The sequence below is a fragment of the Cetorhinus maximus genome, chromosome 19, assembly GCF_964194155.1.
Source record: "Cetorhinus maximus chromosome 19, sCetMax3.hap1.1, whole genome shotgun sequence".
Lineage (NCBI taxonomy): Eukaryota > Metazoa > Chordata > Chondrichthyes > Lamniformes > Cetorhinidae > Cetorhinus > Cetorhinus maximus.
Window position 1 is genome coordinate 24,523,059 of NC_135897.1, and position 17,006 is coordinate 24,540,064.

Consider the following 17,006-nt stretch of genomic DNA (forward strand, 5'->3'; position numbering starts at 1 on the left):
CATATTGCTACTCTGCTCTGCAGCTTTGCCACTTGTTTCTTACTGCTTTTGAATGTACCCTTTCCTGAAACCTCTTACTATCAATTGCTGAAACATGGATAGTGGGAACAGAGTTTGGGTTCTGGCTGAGGCTCAGCAACACCAAACGCCCCCACCACCCCCACGGTGCAGTACCGCCCAAAGGCCAGCAGGGGGAACCACACTGAGCCAGAGCCCAGGAGGGGGGGTCCTTCAAAATGATAGTTGGCCGCCTAAATTGCCTGAAATTCGAAGGTCTTTTAATCTTCTTTTTGTTTTAAGATATAATTTGTAATGAATTGCAGGAAGAGGCTATGAACGGCTGCGTACTTCTTTTAACAAAAAAGGTAATCGTTCCTATTTATTCCGGGCTCGGTTAGGCCACCCCTCGGGGTCCTCACTGGGTTGCTGTGGAGATCTAAGATGGCAGCGCTCTGGCTCGCCGGCTCCGGTGGGTAAAAGGGGCCGAGAGATGGAATCCGAGTCCGACTGCTCGCCGGTGGGGGAGAGAGCGGTGGTTAATTCTCCGTCGCTAGGTTGTGAAGGGAAGGGAGGTTGCCTGTGTGGAGGTTGCGCTGTTCGTGTGTTCCGCTGTCATTTCCTGAGTTGTGTTAACCGTCGGTTGTCGACCGTTAAACGGATGGCCGCTCCCGCTGTTGTCGAATTTGCCCCCTTGTTATCGAGATGGAGGGAGAGGAGGTGGGGGGGGAAGGATGAACCGAACGCTGGGGCAGTAATTGACAGCGTGGCCATCCAATCCGGGAGGAGCTGGCCTTTGTGCTGCTGGGTTTTGACCAATCGGCACGAGGCAGGGCAGGTCTCGCGCCGGGGATATTCCAGATTCGGTCGCGCGGCGGATTCTGATTGGAGGAGTGAAGCTGAGTGCTCGCGCTCCAAATGTCAGCCCGGGACTGGCGCCCGTAGAACCTGGCACCTCGGAATACTGTGTCACTGGCACGGGCAACCGGAGCACACTGCAACTACTGTGGCGTGGGCACCCGGAGCACTGTGTAACTACTGTGGCACGGGCAACCGGAGCACACTGCAACTACTGTGGCACGGGCACCCGGAGCACACTGCAACTACTGTGGCACGGGCACCCGGAGCACTGTGTAACTACTGTGGCACGGGCAACCGGAGCACACTGCAACTACTGTGGCACGGGCACCCGGAGCACACTGCAACTACTGTGGCACGGGCACCTGGAGCACTGTGTAACTACTGTGGCACGGGCAACCGGAGCACACTGCAACTACTGTGGCACGTGCACCCGGAGCACTGTGTAACTACTGTGGCACGTGCACCCGGAGCACTGTGTAACTACTGTGGCATGGGCAACCGGAGCACTGTGCAACTACTGTGGCACGGGCAACCGGAGCACTGTGCAACTACTGTGGCATCGGCACCCGGAGCACTGTGCAACTGGTGCTTGAACACCATGCAATTTTCACACTGGTACCAAATCACGCAGGGCCAGAAGTCAAAATAATGTTGAGGTTAATGGTGCCTTCTGTTGTTCATGCATAGATGCTATAGCAACTTCAAGCGAAGGACAGATTTATAGCGAGATGCACGTATTGAAAAATTGCTGTCCAAGTAGTGCTGTTCTGCGTTAGCTTCATGAAAACAGCATCTTGCTGTCTCTCACCCTTGAAATTCACCGAATGATGAGCAGTTGATGCATTTACAGTAGCTACTAGCTAAACACACCACTGAATGTAGGCCTTGTTGCAAGTGAAAGTACCCTTTTAATGATGTGATAAGTGTTAATTGCTGCTAATCCCTGGCACTGAAAATGAACATTTACAAGTGTGGAAATTATCTTCTTTTCATGAAGAATACATCTCGATCTTTTCCTGCTTCAGGTATTAATTGTGGAAATTTTATTTTTAGTTTCTGTTTCTCAACCCAATTTTCCCTTTCAATATGATTTTCTTTTTCTTTCCTTTCTCTTTCTGTATTTGATTTTATATTGAACTCACCTACTATAATTCACACTTCCACCTCAGTACTTGCACTGTTAATTTCTCAATCTTTTAATATGATTGGTTGAGATACATATTTCTCTTCACTGGATGCCCAGCTTCATTTACTGCATCAATATCAACTTGTACTTTCAGCAACTTGCCATGCAAAAAAAAAATCAAAACCTAAATGCCCAAAGGCAGGTCTTAAAAAGACCAAGTCTCACTAACAGCAGATGCCATGCTGCAGCAAATTATGGACCAAAGCCATTGCAACATAGTTACAGAACAGGTTGTATTAAGAAAACGAATACACATATTGATAATCATATATGCTGAATTTAGATCTGTGGTATGGTTGATGAAGATATTTAGAGACCAGTTGCTGCAAGGCATTTCCTTGAGGCCCAGGTATGTGACCACATGCTCATATTTGTTGCCTCTCCACAATCCAATCGTTGTGCAGTCAGCAGGTACTACCACTATTTTATGAGGTGTGATGTATGTCTATGCGATGTCCATGAAGATGGTGCCAGTGCACTGGCATACTTCATGTTGAATTGACTGTTTATTAAACTAATTGTGAAGGATTCCTGAAACAGCATTTCTGTTTTGTGCGATTCTCAGTTATATAGTAGTGAGTCTTACCTTGTTGGGAGGGAAAGAAAAGTGAGTTGTTTGGAACCAAGGCAACACTTTGTCATCTAATGGGAGGGCCATCCTAGCTGGGTAGAGGCAGCTGGATGCTCTTCTGGCAGATTGAGTCACTTCAGTGTGTTCATCCCCAACAGTGCACCATAAAACATGGGCTCCCTCTGCTTTGGCTCTGCCAACCTTGTACACAAGCTCTCTGAGCTTGAATTCACTGGGATGTGCCCCTAAAGGAAGAGAGTGTGCACTCTTTTACATTGGGAAAACAAAAGTTCTACATGCTTCTGTGAAGCGTACACTGAAACATGGAATGGATTTCTATGCAGGTCAAACACCAAGCTGACCAAAGATAAATGAGCAGTTTAGTTTTTATAAGCAGAAGCACCAAAAGTGATTCAAAGAAACTTAAGCTGCATGTGAACAAGTACTTGGAGAGACTCGTCAGCCACGCATTTGGCCCTCAAAAATGTAAATCCATCACTTTTTTTTATGTGCTACAAATGTAGATAAACTAAAATGACTTGGGATGTTGGTTGGTCAGGGATCCCATTGTGCCCTTTCAATCCTGGGATCAAAATCAGGATTGATTAATAAAATTACATTTTTCTTTGTTAGTTGGACTGAAACAGCAGGTTGCTAGAACAGAAGGAACCTTACTTTGTATTGGTATTGTGTTGTATTTGATCATGGGAATGCTTGATACTGACACTGAATAGTAGAAGTGAAAAGGTCTTAATTTACTATTTCCACACTAGAAATTCCCCAAATACATAAACAAATGGGATTATCACGTCACAATATGTACTTGAATTTGTTGTTGGAAAAACAAATTGCAGAGTAGTTATTATCAAATAGAGTCCTAGAATGGTTACAGCATAGAAGCTGTTCATTTGGCCCTTCAAACCTGTGCAGGCTCTCTCTGCAAGAGCAACTCAGCTAGTCCCCCTCCCCTTCCTTTCTCTGCAGCCCTACAATATTTTTCCTTCAGGTGCTTATCCAGTTCCCTTTTGAAAACCATGATAGAATCTACCTCCACCCTTTCAGGCAGTGCATTCCTGATAATAACCACTCGCAGCGTAAAAAAGTTTTTTCTCAAGTTACTTTTCTTTCTTTTGCCACTTACTTTTAAATCAGTTAACAACTGGTTCTTGACTCTTCAACCAACAGGAAAAGCTTTTCCCCATCTATTCCATCTAGACCCCTCACGATTTTGAACACCCCCATCAAATCTTTCAACCTTCCATGAGCAACCCGAGCTTCTCCAACCTATCTACATAACTGACATCCCTCATCCCTAAAACTATTCCGATAAATTCTCTTCTTGAGTAAATCAGTCTGTTGTTGGCATGTCTTGAATTTGTTGTTCACTGTTACCAGCAAATAGTCTTATTTGTCTACAGCAGTTAGGTCCATATTTCACTCCATGGTCAGAGTGAAGTTGCAAATACCTTGCTTGCTGATATCCTAATCAAACTTTGGGTTTTAAAAATCTAGTTTAGTAACATAGAACAAGGAGCAACCCAGAGTAAAACTAATTGATTAGGGTGAGGGCCAATTTTAAATGGGTGAGAACGGACCTTGCCCAAGTAAATTGGGATCAAAGATTGGCAGGCAAAACTGGAATTGAACAAAGGGGTGCCTTTAAAGAGGAGATATATTCCCACAAAGAAAAAAAAGGTAGGACAAACAAAACCAGAGCTCACTGGATGACAACATAGATGGAGAGTAAAGATAAAGCAGAAAAAGGGTGTGTATGATGGCTATCAGATCGATAATATAAGTGAGAACCAGGCTGAGTCGAGAAAGTTCAGTGGGGAAGTGAAAAAGCAAGAGAAGGAAAGAGAGTATGAAACAAGATTGGCAGGCAACATAAAAGGGAATCCAAAAGCCCGCTATTGGCATATAAATAGTAAAGGGCTGGTAAAAGGAGTAGTAGGGCTGATTAGGGACCTAAAAGGGATTTGCACATGGAGGCAGAGGGCATACCTTTGCCTGAGGACCTAAATGAGTACTTTGCATTGTCTTTACCAGGGAAGAAGATGCTGCCAATGTCATAGTGAAAAAGGAGATCGGTGCAAGACTGGATGGGCTAAAAATTGATAGAGGCAGTATTAGAAAGGCTGGCTGTAGTTGATAAGGCAGCATGGTCGGATGCGATACATCTGAGCATACTGAGAAATGTAAGGGTAGAAATTGTGGAGGCACTGGCCATAATCTTCCAAACACCTTAGACATAGGGATGGTGCTAGGGGACTGGAGAATTGCAAATGTTATACCCTTGTTCAAAAAAGAATGTAAGGATAAACCCAGGAACTACAGAGCAGTTTAACCTCGGTGGTAGGAGAGCTTTCAGAAACGATAATCCGGGTCAAAATTAACTGTCACTTGGACAAGGGTGGATTAATTAAGGAAGGCCATCACAGATTTGTTAAAGACAAACAGTGTTTAATTAACATGAATGTTTTTTTTCAATGAGGTAACAGAGAGGGTTGATCAGGGTAATGTGGTTAGTGTCATGTACATGGATCTTCAAAAGGTGTTTGATACAGTGCCACATAATAAAGACAGTGGCAGCACTTAACTGAGTGACAGGAGACAGTAATAGTGAATGGTTGCTTTTTGGACTGGAGGATGGCATTTGTGGTTTTCCCTGGTATTAAGACCACTGCTTTTCTTGCTCTATATTAACAACCTGGACTTGGGTGTTCAAGGCACAGTTTCAAGATTTGTGAATGATGCATAATTTGGAAATATTGTGAATTGTGAGGAGGATAATGAATATACTTGAAGAAGACACAGGCTGGTGGAATAGGCAAACACATGACTGATGAGATTTAATGCAGAAAAGATTTGGTAGGAAGAATGAGAAAAGACAATCTAAAATGAAGGATACAATTTTAAAGAGGGTGCAAGGGCAGAGAGACTTGGGTGTATATGTGCACAAATTGTTGAAAGTGGCAGGGCAGGTTGAGAAAGCTGCTAATAAAATATGCGGATCCTATAAATGGAGGCATAGAGTACAAAAGCAAGGAAGCCGTGGTGAACTTGAGGTTGGTTTGGCCTCAATTGGAATATTGTCTCCAATTCTGACCACCTCACTGTAGGATGGATATAAGAGCATTGGAGACGGTACAGAAAAGGTTCACGAGAATGGTTCATGAGGTGAGACTTGAGTTACATGGATAGATTGGAGAAGCCTGGGGTGTTCCCCTTAGACTGCACCTAGGTGCAGTCACCAAAGCATCTGCATGAAATAGGTATTACTGGGGGATTCACTAGTGAACCAGATACAATTGGATAATAAATGGCACAAAGTGGCATAGATTAGAATGTTGTTGGGTTTCAAACCAATTTCAAATAAATACTCGAGATTCCTCAAATGTGAGTCATTGTGTAAGATGGGGTTACCACGCTCAGTGGAAAACCAAATTTAATCATTCTCAATCATTTATTGCACACCCTTGTGGTAATTTTCTGTGAAAATGGAGTAAGGTGTCTCTAACTGAAAGGGAAGACCTTGTTGTTACTAACAGCTGTCGCCTTTCAATACTGAAGTCAACCAAGACTCAACCATTTGGCATCCTGTCTGAGAGTGGTCCTCTTGTCTAATCATGCCTTTGACTAGCAACATTAGGGACCTATCATTTGTGGATGCTTCATGAGATTATTGATTTAATGTTGTGCATAATTTTCTCAGGACTGGCCATACCCCAAAGCACACTCTGATTAGATTTAATTTGATTCGTGTTATTGTTGAAGTTTTTCTAAATATTTTAAATCCAGTTCCTTGATTCTATTCATTAGGTTTAGTTTTAATCAGTTTTCACAGTTGATTATTCAAGCCCAAACCTATCTTAGCTCTGCAAATTATGCTCTTGAAATGCACAGTCTGCAATATCTCAAGTCAGTTAGTGGTCCACAGTTCTGGGGTCTTGACAGGAAGCAACCCTCAATAAACTGTGCCATACCCAGGCCATTTTCCTGTTACTAATTCTGGTGCAAACAGATTTTTTAAAGAAAGTTTAGCTGACAGGATGCCAGCCAACAGTGTCCTGTTTGATGTGATCCTAGTTTGCTCTGTCATACTGTCAAGCCATCTGCCGAATGTGTCATTCAAGATACTTTGCCATTGATGAGCTGCTTAGATGCAATGCAAATAGTACTCAGAATTGTATCAGTTCATGTTGTGAGTACTTTGCTGCTTGAGCTTGCGAACTTTGTAACCTCAACATTTTTGTGTTGTGGATTATTAAATTCTGTTTGCAAATCATTGTATTTGCTGAGATTGAATAATAACAGGTTTGTTTTTACAGGATTGTTATTGGTAACTTTTAATCAGTTGTACTTCTTACAGCTAAGAATGACAACACTGGGATTCTTGCAACAGTAGCCCTGGTGTATCTCTCCTTCTCGATTGTGAATGCAGACTCAAAAGCAGTGACGACAACACTTAGCACCAAGTGGCCATCTACACCATTGTTATTGGAAGCAAGGTAATCGTACTGGTCTTCCAATCATCTATCACTGACTGAGTTTCCATTTTATTTGGTTAATTTCTTTTAACCCAAACAGAGGGCGTTTTGGTAGGCAGAATGAGAATACCATATGGTACATGATCAGTTGATAGTTGGTCCTGATACAGGAGAACAATGTTTTTACAAAGAATTACAGGGGTGATCTGTCAGTTTCACAATCATTTTCTGATGATTGCCCACAAATTATTTGAATTCAGTTTCACATGTTGAAAGGAAGGAAGGGGAAGAGGACTTTAGCAATGTGTGTCTTTGTCAAGTTTTGGTCAGTGTGCTGTGAGGCAAACATTTTTTTCATGAAACTAGTACTACTGGCCTGATTATTCTCAATATAATTTTCTTCACTGAGTTATTGAGACAGGGTTACACTTGTCTTGAATTCTGAACACCAAAACTCGCTATATTAAGGTACTAAAATAAAAAAGGTTTGGACACCTTAGGGATATCTCATTTGCATCGTGCCACTTCACCTGTATTGAACCTTGGAGGCAGGTAGTGCAGTGGGTCCCCATTACCTATGCGGCCCATGTGGTGTTCCTCATTAATATCATTGAAGAAAGCTGTGTCAGCCATGCAGCTAGTGGTCCATAACACTGTGTGCCCCCTGGGAAGCGACATATGTCTGAAGGGCTACCCTGGCCTCCACACCTTGTGTTTTCTTTCACAAGACTAGACAATAAGCTGCTTTTTCCTTTCCTCCACTCTGGGAGTTCTGTGCAGCATTTTGTATTCCATGCCTAAAGTACCTATTGTAAATTAATGATCACTTCGTTGGTACCTTTATGGATAAAGTCATTAAGTGCAGAATCTTCCATCTAAACAGGTCAATAATAGTGGATTGTTGCGATTTTAATGCAGCATTTCAATTGCAATCTAAAGTCAGTGGATAAAGTCATTAAGTGCAGAATCTTCCATCTAAACAGGTCAATAATAGTGGATTGTTGTGATTTTAATGCAGCATCTCAATTGCAGTTTAAAGTCAGTGCAAGAAAGTGGAGTGGAATAGGCACCAGTGGGTATTTCCAGCCTTAGCACGTTGCTGTAACTTGCAGTGTAATGTGATTGCTGAATAACTGATCGAAACACTTGTTGGATAAACACGTAACAGGGTCAATTCTAATAACTTTTGCTTTCTGTTAACTGAAATAGTGACTTGATACTTTATTGTAGGAAGTAAATTGGAAGATATCTTTACTTTTCCTTATTGCAGTGAATTTTTGGCTGAAGAAAGCAAAGCTAAGTTCTGGGATTTTGTGGATGCCACTCAAGAGATTCATCTGGAGGATCATGAAGGTACCGATGACTTAATTGCAGTGATAATATGAAGCAGGATTATCACATTTCTCATTCATTTATACCTTCACATATAATACTATAAACCAACATTTGGTTGGAGGTGGTGGAGAAACACACTGTCCTCGTTAAGATTTTGATGGTACATTTATCTGCTGTTCCACGCTTATCTCCTCCATAACTTTTATTTTTGTCAGACATTATGGGCATATAAAGCTCCCGCAACAATTTGTGGTACTTGTTCAAATTGTGAGGTGAGACTGGGATGGGGTAGATGACAAAACTTATATTTCTTCAAAATGGCACCAGAATTCTCTGCAATGACAATTTTGGTGGCAAACATCATAAGTTAGCCTGTTGTGCTCCCTGATCCTCGAATGGTGAATTCACACCACAAATTGCTGGAAAAATAATTAGAACACTTTGCAGTGAGTGTGGTGATGGATTGGGAGTAGCATTGCCAGTGCCTGGTGCACACCCAGGGAACGAGAGTCTGACACAAAATGGAACAGGAAATTCCTTGATGAAACATTTAGGAGTAATGACACTGATCTGATAATGTGGGATGGGCCGCTGTATGCATAGACAGAATCATTGCATAACCCATATGCAATCAAATTCTTAAAACAATGATAAAGGTCAGTATCACAGAATGAAAGTATTTCACCTGAGTGGCTGATGCTTACTTTAAAGTCCCAACTGGTGTAGAGATAATAGTTGAAATAGGATTTCAAGTATTTGCCTCCTTCAGAAGGCACCCAATCTTTTATTTGGTCCTCTTCTTGTATGTGCAGCTCGTGGGTTTCAAATAATTTGCCTATAATTCCCGTAGCAAACAAAAATAGTTCATTGGCACAGAATATCCTTACCAACAGGATACAAGGGAGGAATGTTCAGGCTAATGTAAAAGTAATGTTAATATATTTTTGGGCATATTAATCATTTCAAGATAAACTAGTAGCTCCTCTTATGTCTCAGCATGTTAACCCCAAGAGCAGCACATCCCAGACTTGACTGCCAGTTTGTGTTAATTCACTGACACAGCGATAAGGCTAATACAGTGGGGTTTTGTGGCATTAGGTTAGACAGGGCAAAAATGAACCAAGATTTCCATTTATGATTGCTCTTTAGCAACTCCTATTGGGAACGCGCACGTGGACTTTGGTTGAAGGCAGTGGCAGGTTGGTCTATCCTCAATGGTCAAATAGCATTTTGACCTTCACTGACTAGGTTGCCACATCAACAGTGGCCTTCTTGTCAATAGGGTGACCAACATCTATGAAATTTACCCAACAATGAATAAAAACCGTCAGGAAAAGAAGGGGAGAAAATTTACATGGGTATGGGGAAACTTAAGGAAGCAAAATTGTAATTGTTTTGTTTTACATGACAGAAACCAACATTTCATATTACCACTATATACTGCAGAAAGCTGGTGAGTTTCTGACCCCTGTACAGGCCAACCTGCTGAAGTTTGCCTTGTCTCTGCGGGCTTACTCTGCTACTGTTCAAACGTTTCAGCAGGTGAGTTGAGTGTGTGCGCATGTATTTTAGAGTTCAACCCCAGTGGAAGCTGGTTTTTATTTTTGATATGAATGATACTAATTCTTTTAATAGGTTGCAGCAGAGGACCCCCCTCCAGAAGACTGTTCTGCTTTCATAAATGTGCATGGGGAGAAAAGCTGCGTTCCTGACAGGTTGGAGGTGCTTCTTCAGGGTGCTCTGGAGAGGTAAAGAAAAATACACTGCGAGTATCAGCAGTATAAGTTGGGAATCATTTCTGAAATTTTAAAATGAAGTGAAATTCAAAGTATTATTAGCTTGAAAATTGGCAATTTAGTCATACATGGGCTTGAGGATTGGGTACTGTGTAGGGCTTGAACTCATTGGGTTTACAATTGTAATAATGTTCTTGTCTGGTTGTGGAACTTGGGCTTCAGATGGATAAATCTCAATTACTGCTGCTCCTATAATCTGTATTCCTAATTATCGACTAATGGCCAAGCCACGTCAAGATTGGGACTCATTGCACACCCCACTCTCATTAAACTTTCTCTGTTAAATTCATTTTTCTATTGCACCCTCTTCACCTCTGTGCTTAGAGTATTATTGTAGCAAATGGGGACTTGTGTTTATCTGGCAATTTGCACCAAAGGCTTCCCCTCTATTATGATGACCAGTGTGCTTCGTGTTTAGACTTATGTGAGCTTCAGCTGCTGAAAGGTTGAACCAGTTGAAGAACCCTAAAATTTGGATTATGCTTTGGCTGATTATGCTTTGCATCTAAAGCTAAAGTTGATCTGCTTAACTTTTAGCGCAGAACTGTATTGCTGATGTGCCATGTTGCAAAGTGGAGTATGGTAAATTGGCAGAATTGTCAAACGTAACTTCTTGATGAAATGTAACCATTGGATTAGTTTTTAAATTAAGGAATATGAATGAGTTTTACTTCATGAATTCCAGGGAAGTGGTTAATCAGGAAGAGGTTTTTACCCTTGTGCTTCCCAAAACTTTCTTGTTATCTTATATCTGTGACTAATGTTGTGACTGTAACATTGTTGAGCCTCTAATGTTTCTGATGGGTCTGTGGTTTCATGTGCCCAGCATAAACCAAATAATTAATTTGATTAATTGACTTTATCTGAGTCAGCATGATGAAACCTAATTGTGAGGATATTCCACTAAATTCTAGCCACTGTAGTACTTCCTCATTCCCTCCCCAATTGATCTGCCCACTTGGAAATTTTTCGCATTCTTCTTAGTTTTGCTTTCCATCTGGGTTTGGAACTTCCCTGAAGCCCACCCCCATTCTGAATAGCCCACATTTGCTGACATCCATCAAGACCTGTCCCAAAGCTCCTGTCTGACTTTGAAAACAGGTGGAGAGTAAACACTGATAACTATTTTAAGTGTTTTAAAAATTCCTTTCTAAGCTGCAGCCACATTCATGGCGACTGTTTATTTAAGGTGATAGGGATGTCACAATATTTAATGTTTGTTGATTTTTTATTCATTTGTGGGATGTGGGTGTCGCTGGCTAGGCCAACATTTACTGCCCATCCCTAATTGCCCTTGAGAAGGTGGTGGTGAGCTACTGCCTTGAACTGCTGCAGTCCATGTGGTATGGTACACACACAGTGCTGTTAGGGGGGGGAGTTCCAGGATTTTGACCCAGCGAAGGAACGGCGATATATTTCCAAGTCAGGATGGTGCGTGGCTTGGAGGGGAACTTCCAGGTGGTGCTGTTCCCATGTGTCTGCTGCCCTCGTCCTTCTAAATGGTAGTGGTTGTGGGTTTGGAAGGTGCTGTCTAAGGAGGCTTGGTGAGTTCCTACAGTGCAACTTGTAGATGGTACACACTGCTGCCACTGTTCGTCAATGGTGGAGTGAATGAATGTTTGTGGCCGGGGTGCCAATCAAGTGGCCTGCTTTGCCTTAGATGGTGTCAAGCTTCTTGAGTGTTGTTGGAGCTGCAATCATACAGGCAAGTGGAGAGTATTCCATCACACTCCTGACCTCTGCCTTGTAGATAGTGGAAACGCTTTGGGGAGTTAGGAGGTGAGTTACTTGTTGCAAGATTCCTAGCCTGGCTCGTCCAGTTCAATTTCTGGTCAATGGTGACCCTCAGGATGTTGAGAGTGGAGGATTCAGCAACGGTAATGTCATTGAATGTCAAGGATGATGGTTAGATTTTCTCTTGTTGGAAATGGTCTTTGCACTTGTGTGGCTTGAATCTTACTTGCCACTTGTCAGTCCAAACCTGGATATTGTCCAGGTCTTGCTGCATTTGGACATGGACTGTTTCAGTATCTGAGGAGTTGCGAAAGGTGCTGAACATTGTGCAGTCTTCAGTGAACATTCCCACCTCTGACATGATGAAGGAAGCACCATTGATGAAGCAGCTGAAGGTAGTTGGGCCTAGAACACTACCCTGAGGAACTCTTGCAGTGATGTCCTGAAGCTGAGATGACTGACCTCAAACAGCCACAACCATCTTTCTTTGTGCTAGGATGACTCCAACCAGGGGAATGTTTTCCCTTTGATTCCCATTGACTGCAGTTTTGCTTGGGCTCCTTGACCCCACACTTGGTCAAATGCTGCCTTGATGTCAAGGCCAGTCACTCTCACCTCATCTAATGGTGTTTATGTTGGTGTTTTCTAATGATCTAATGGTGTTTATATTGTGATTTGCAGCTGATTATAACTATTTGGTTCATATCTGCAGAAATATATATTTTTAAATCCATGGTTGTCCTTGGTGTCCCACAGTACTATTTGGCTCATGTTAACTTATGTTTGTTAATGCATTATCATTCATAAGATTACCAAGGAACAATCCGCATTCTAGTGCTCCACTTCTGTTTCAACTATCGCCAAGCAGCCAAATTCCAAGCTCTCTGTTGCTTTTGAACTTCAGCTGCATACCCTGGCCTCCTGCCATCTCTGGCCCAGGATCCCCAGTTTCTTATAGCCCTGGTCCAGGCTACAGCCTCCTCACCACGACCTCCCACCCAGCTTAACCCTACCCTTGGCTCCATCTCGACTCAGCCTCAGCTTTTCCCACTTCCTTGCAGAAGTTCAACAAGTAGTTACATGCCCAAGCTTTCCACTTTCAGAGCAAAAACAAGATACATCTGAGTCCTAAATCTGATCCTGGGTCTTTGGCAGTACTGTTACTTTTTATGGCACATAAGATCAACTAGTGATACTCAAGTTCTGTACTACCAAATAACTATGCTTGTATATCTGTAGTGTTAGCTAAGAAAGCATGACTAGTTGGTCCTTGGCAAGTGTGAAATTATATAAATAAAACTATAAGAATTAAATATTGTCTTAGGAGATATTTTATGATAAATATGAAAATTTTCAATCAGATATTTACTTAAATGTTAATTTGTAGCTAAATTTCGAACTCATCTTTTCATCTGATTGGACTTCATTACAGCTTAATATGTCTATTTGTCCCAGTTAGTTTTATTGGCAGGTGTACCATTTCATGACATTGAGTTATTTCGAGCAGGGTGGTCCCATGCCCTGACCCTTGTCTTAGTTGAGTTAAGGCCAATCTCTGCTAGAGTCACATGAGGGGACATGTTTGATTACATATTTATTTATTTTTTCATATCTCTTTATCTCCCTGAGACAGCTCTGTGCTTCAGGGAGATTATGAAGCGCTCACTCATGTGCATGCGCGAAGTTTACACCCCACCCCCCCCCACCCACATCCCCTCACACAGGCAGCGCTCCCGTTCGCGTTTCATGCTGGGCGGGCCTTAATTGGCCCGCCAGCATGAAATCGTGGTCCGGTGCAGCTCACGGGTGGCTTCCCGACCACCCCCGCCAAGGGCAAAATTCTGCCCCATAGTTTCCAAGATGGAAACACTCCTATTGAAATATGAAGTAAGGTTTACCAATTGATAAATGCCTTTTAGGAGAACTATTCAACGTAATTTTATTTGAAACTTGATGGCTATTTTTAATTTTGATTTCTATCTTCTTGTCAGACCCAAGCCTTATTTGTTTAAAGGCGATCACATTGAGGCATCCTTACGAACTGAACTTCCGGTGGTGATTCTGTATGGTGAGATCGGTACCAAAGAGTTTTCCAGATTCCACAAGCTTCTTCGTTCCAAATCTGATGCCGGAAGAATCAACTATGTACTCCGGCATTATGTTGCTGTAAGTAAAACACACTGCTTAGTGCTGAAGCCTGTTCCTAAGTATTAATATTCATTCCTTGTTTGCTTTCTGAGGAATTCCTTTCAAGTATTATCCAAGTGGTCTTGTATTAAGATTGGGGAAGTTCCACTTGATAAATAAGGCATTTTACTTTTCAGTAACCATCTTTTCCCTTGTCAATTTTGTATCTTGCCTCTACTTAATGCATTGCATCCTTCTTTGGAGATGATTCCACAGGTTACTCTCTAATAACTTGCCGAAGTGGCCATTTTTATATGAGCGCTTTGATGTAGGGGTGCTGACCTTATTCAAGTCCCATTGGCATAGATTTTTGAGACTGCCTACTGTTAAGTTGTTCTGATTCTTTTTATTCCAGCTCACTTTCTTCTACTTGGTAGATAACCGCAATAACACAAATTGACATTACAGGTTTCAGACAATGTGCGAGGAGAGAATAGGGATTAAAAGAAATATCAATTGGTTGAGCATTTGTTAAGTTTCCAATTTTGCATTCAGCTTTGTAGTGTGAAAGCAGGTGTTTTGAGGGAGGTCTAAGGAATAGAGTATGAAAGAAAGATGTTCATCTTTATATATGAGGTCATAGGAAATAGATTTTTAAAAAATCAACCTGGATTTTGCAGTCAGTGACGAAGCAAGGGTGTCGCCACTGGCATGGAAGAAAGCTGTCCTGAAAGACCTTGCGATGCCCAACAGCAGTATAAATCTGGCAACAACTCTGGGGAATTTGTTGCTTCACAGCTGTAGTGATGTCAGCAAGCAGATAAGGAGCAAATCACATTTAAATATTTATGCACAGCTAACCAGGAAGCTAAAAGCGCTTGATATACTTCACTTTTAATTTTCCAGGAGTGAGTTTTTTTAAAACTTTTTCATGGGATGTGGGCATTGCTGGCTAGGCCAGCATTTGTTGTCCATCCTTATTTCCCTTGAGAAGGTGGTGGTGAGCCACCGCCCTGAACTTCTGCAGTCCACCTGGCGCGGGTACTCCCACAGAGCTGTTGGGAAGGGAGTTCCAGATTTTAATCCCGTGTCAGTGAAGGAACAGTGATATATTTCCAAGTGTGTTTGGCTTGGAGGGGAACTAGCAGTGGTGGTGTTCCCATGCACCTGCTGCCCTGGTTCTTCAAGGTGGTAGAGGCCACGGATTTGGAACATGCTATCAAAGGAGCCTTGCTGCAGTGCATCTTGTAGATGGTACACACTGCTGCCACTGTGCATCGGTGGTGGAGGGAGTGAATATTGAAGGTGGTGTATGGGGTGCCAATTAAGCAGATTGCTTTGTCCTGGATGGTGTCGAGCTTCTTAAGTGTTGTTGGAGCCACGCTCATCCGGGCATGTAGAGAGGATTCCTTCTCCAGACTGTGCCTTCTAGATGGTGGACTGCTTTGGGGAACCAGGAAATGAGTTACGTGAATCAGAATTCCCAGTCTCTGACCTGCTGTTGTAGCCACAATATTTATATGGCTGGTCCAGTTCAGTTTTTGGTCAATTGTAACCTGCAGCATGTTGATAGTAGGGGATTCAGCAATGGTAATGCCGTTGAATGTCAGATGGATAGATTCTTTCTTTCTGGAGAAGGTCATTGCTTGGCACTTGTGTGGTGTGAATGTTACTTGTCACTTATCAGCCCAAGCTTGAATGTTGTCCAGGTCTTGCTGCATATGGACATAGACCACTTCAGTATCTGAGAGGTTGTGAAATAATTATGATTGGATTAAGGTAGAAGCTAAAATAAAGATGAACTTGCTTAAAAAAAAACATATGTCTTTTTAAAAAATATGTGGATTTTTTTTATCATTATGAAGAAATACATTATATGAGCTTTTCAGGGCTAGAAAAGTGTTCAGCAATAATTCTGAAGCTAGTATGCCATTAAAAATAGCTGCACTTCATTCATGTGTAACCTTTCAAGTTTTTTTTTAGCAAGAATAATAGTGTAAAAATGAAAGTTTTTGTGAAATTATAATTGCCATGGACATTGTAGTCTTTGAGAACCTCTACAGTGCACCCTATGGAGTAACATGGAATCATTGACAATAGCTTCTGGATTTTTGCATTATTGTGTGACTGTGTAGACTCCTTGGATAGAATCTTACCTATGGCGGACGGGCTTGGCGGGGGCGGGCGCGGAGCTGATTGCTGTCCGCAGTTGGTTGCGCACCGCCATTTTACGCAGGCGGGCCAATTAAGGCCCGGTAACGCGTGGCCGGTAGCGCTCAGCGCTAGCTGTGCCGGCGGGGTGGAGGAGGGAGAGTCGGGGCCTGCGCTCTTTTGCACATGCACGCGAAAGAGCGCAGCAATCTCTCTGAGGCACAGAGCTGCCTCAGGGAAATTAAGTGGATAATAAAAGTTTTTGAAAAATAAAGTGAAAAATTATTTAAACATGCCCCCACATGTGTTTGTGAAGTTGACAAAGTTTATTTGTTAATTTTATAAAACCTTCAGGAAACCTCACCCCGCCCCTGTATGCCGACGGCAATATTCTGCCCCTTAAGTTGCTGTCAGCTTCAGTGGAGTGATGATGGTGAAAGCACCACCGTGACTGCTGGAAAATCTGGACCATTGTTGGCAAATATTTTCATTAAGTAATGAGTAAATGCTTAAAATTTGGCATGAGTAATTTATTTGTTTTTTATTTTACATTTTTGGGCTTTTTATTTACAGAATCCAAGTGAGGAGAAGGTCTTACTTTCTGGTTATGGAGTTGAGCTTGCCATTAAAAGCACTGAATACAAGGCCAAAGATGACACACAAGTGACAGGTGATTCAAACAATTCAATTTCTGTACTGTTTCAAAGTTCCTAATGTAAGGACTTAATTTAATTTGTATACACAAATTTACATCACCT

The 17,006-nt window shown here is 42.1% G+C and overlaps 1 protein-coding gene across 2 annotated transcripts in view; it reads left to right on the forward strand.

Moving 5' to 3' along the window:
• Positions 1-414: 414 nt before the first annotated feature.
• Positions 415-17,006, forward strand: part of uggt1 (UDP-glucose glycoprotein glucosyltransferase 1) — a 142,484-nt gene continuing 125,892 nt past the window's right edge. For both annotated transcript variants that reach the window (XM_078563597.1, XM_078563599.1), the window contains exons 1-7: positions 415-469; positions 6,988-7,126; positions 8,376-8,458; positions 9,852-9,982; positions 10,076-10,188; positions 13,962-14,136; positions 16,822-16,918. In XM_078563597.1, the coding sequence (XP_078419723.1) occupies positions 442-469; positions 6,988-7,126; positions 8,376-8,458; positions 9,852-9,982; positions 10,076-10,188; positions 13,962-14,136; positions 16,822-16,918 (766 nt within the window). In that variant the 5' untranslated portion in view covers positions 415-441. The remainder of the gene's footprint in view (positions 470-6,987; positions 7,127-8,375; positions 8,459-9,851; positions 9,983-10,075; positions 10,189-13,961; positions 14,137-16,821; positions 16,919-17,006) is intronic.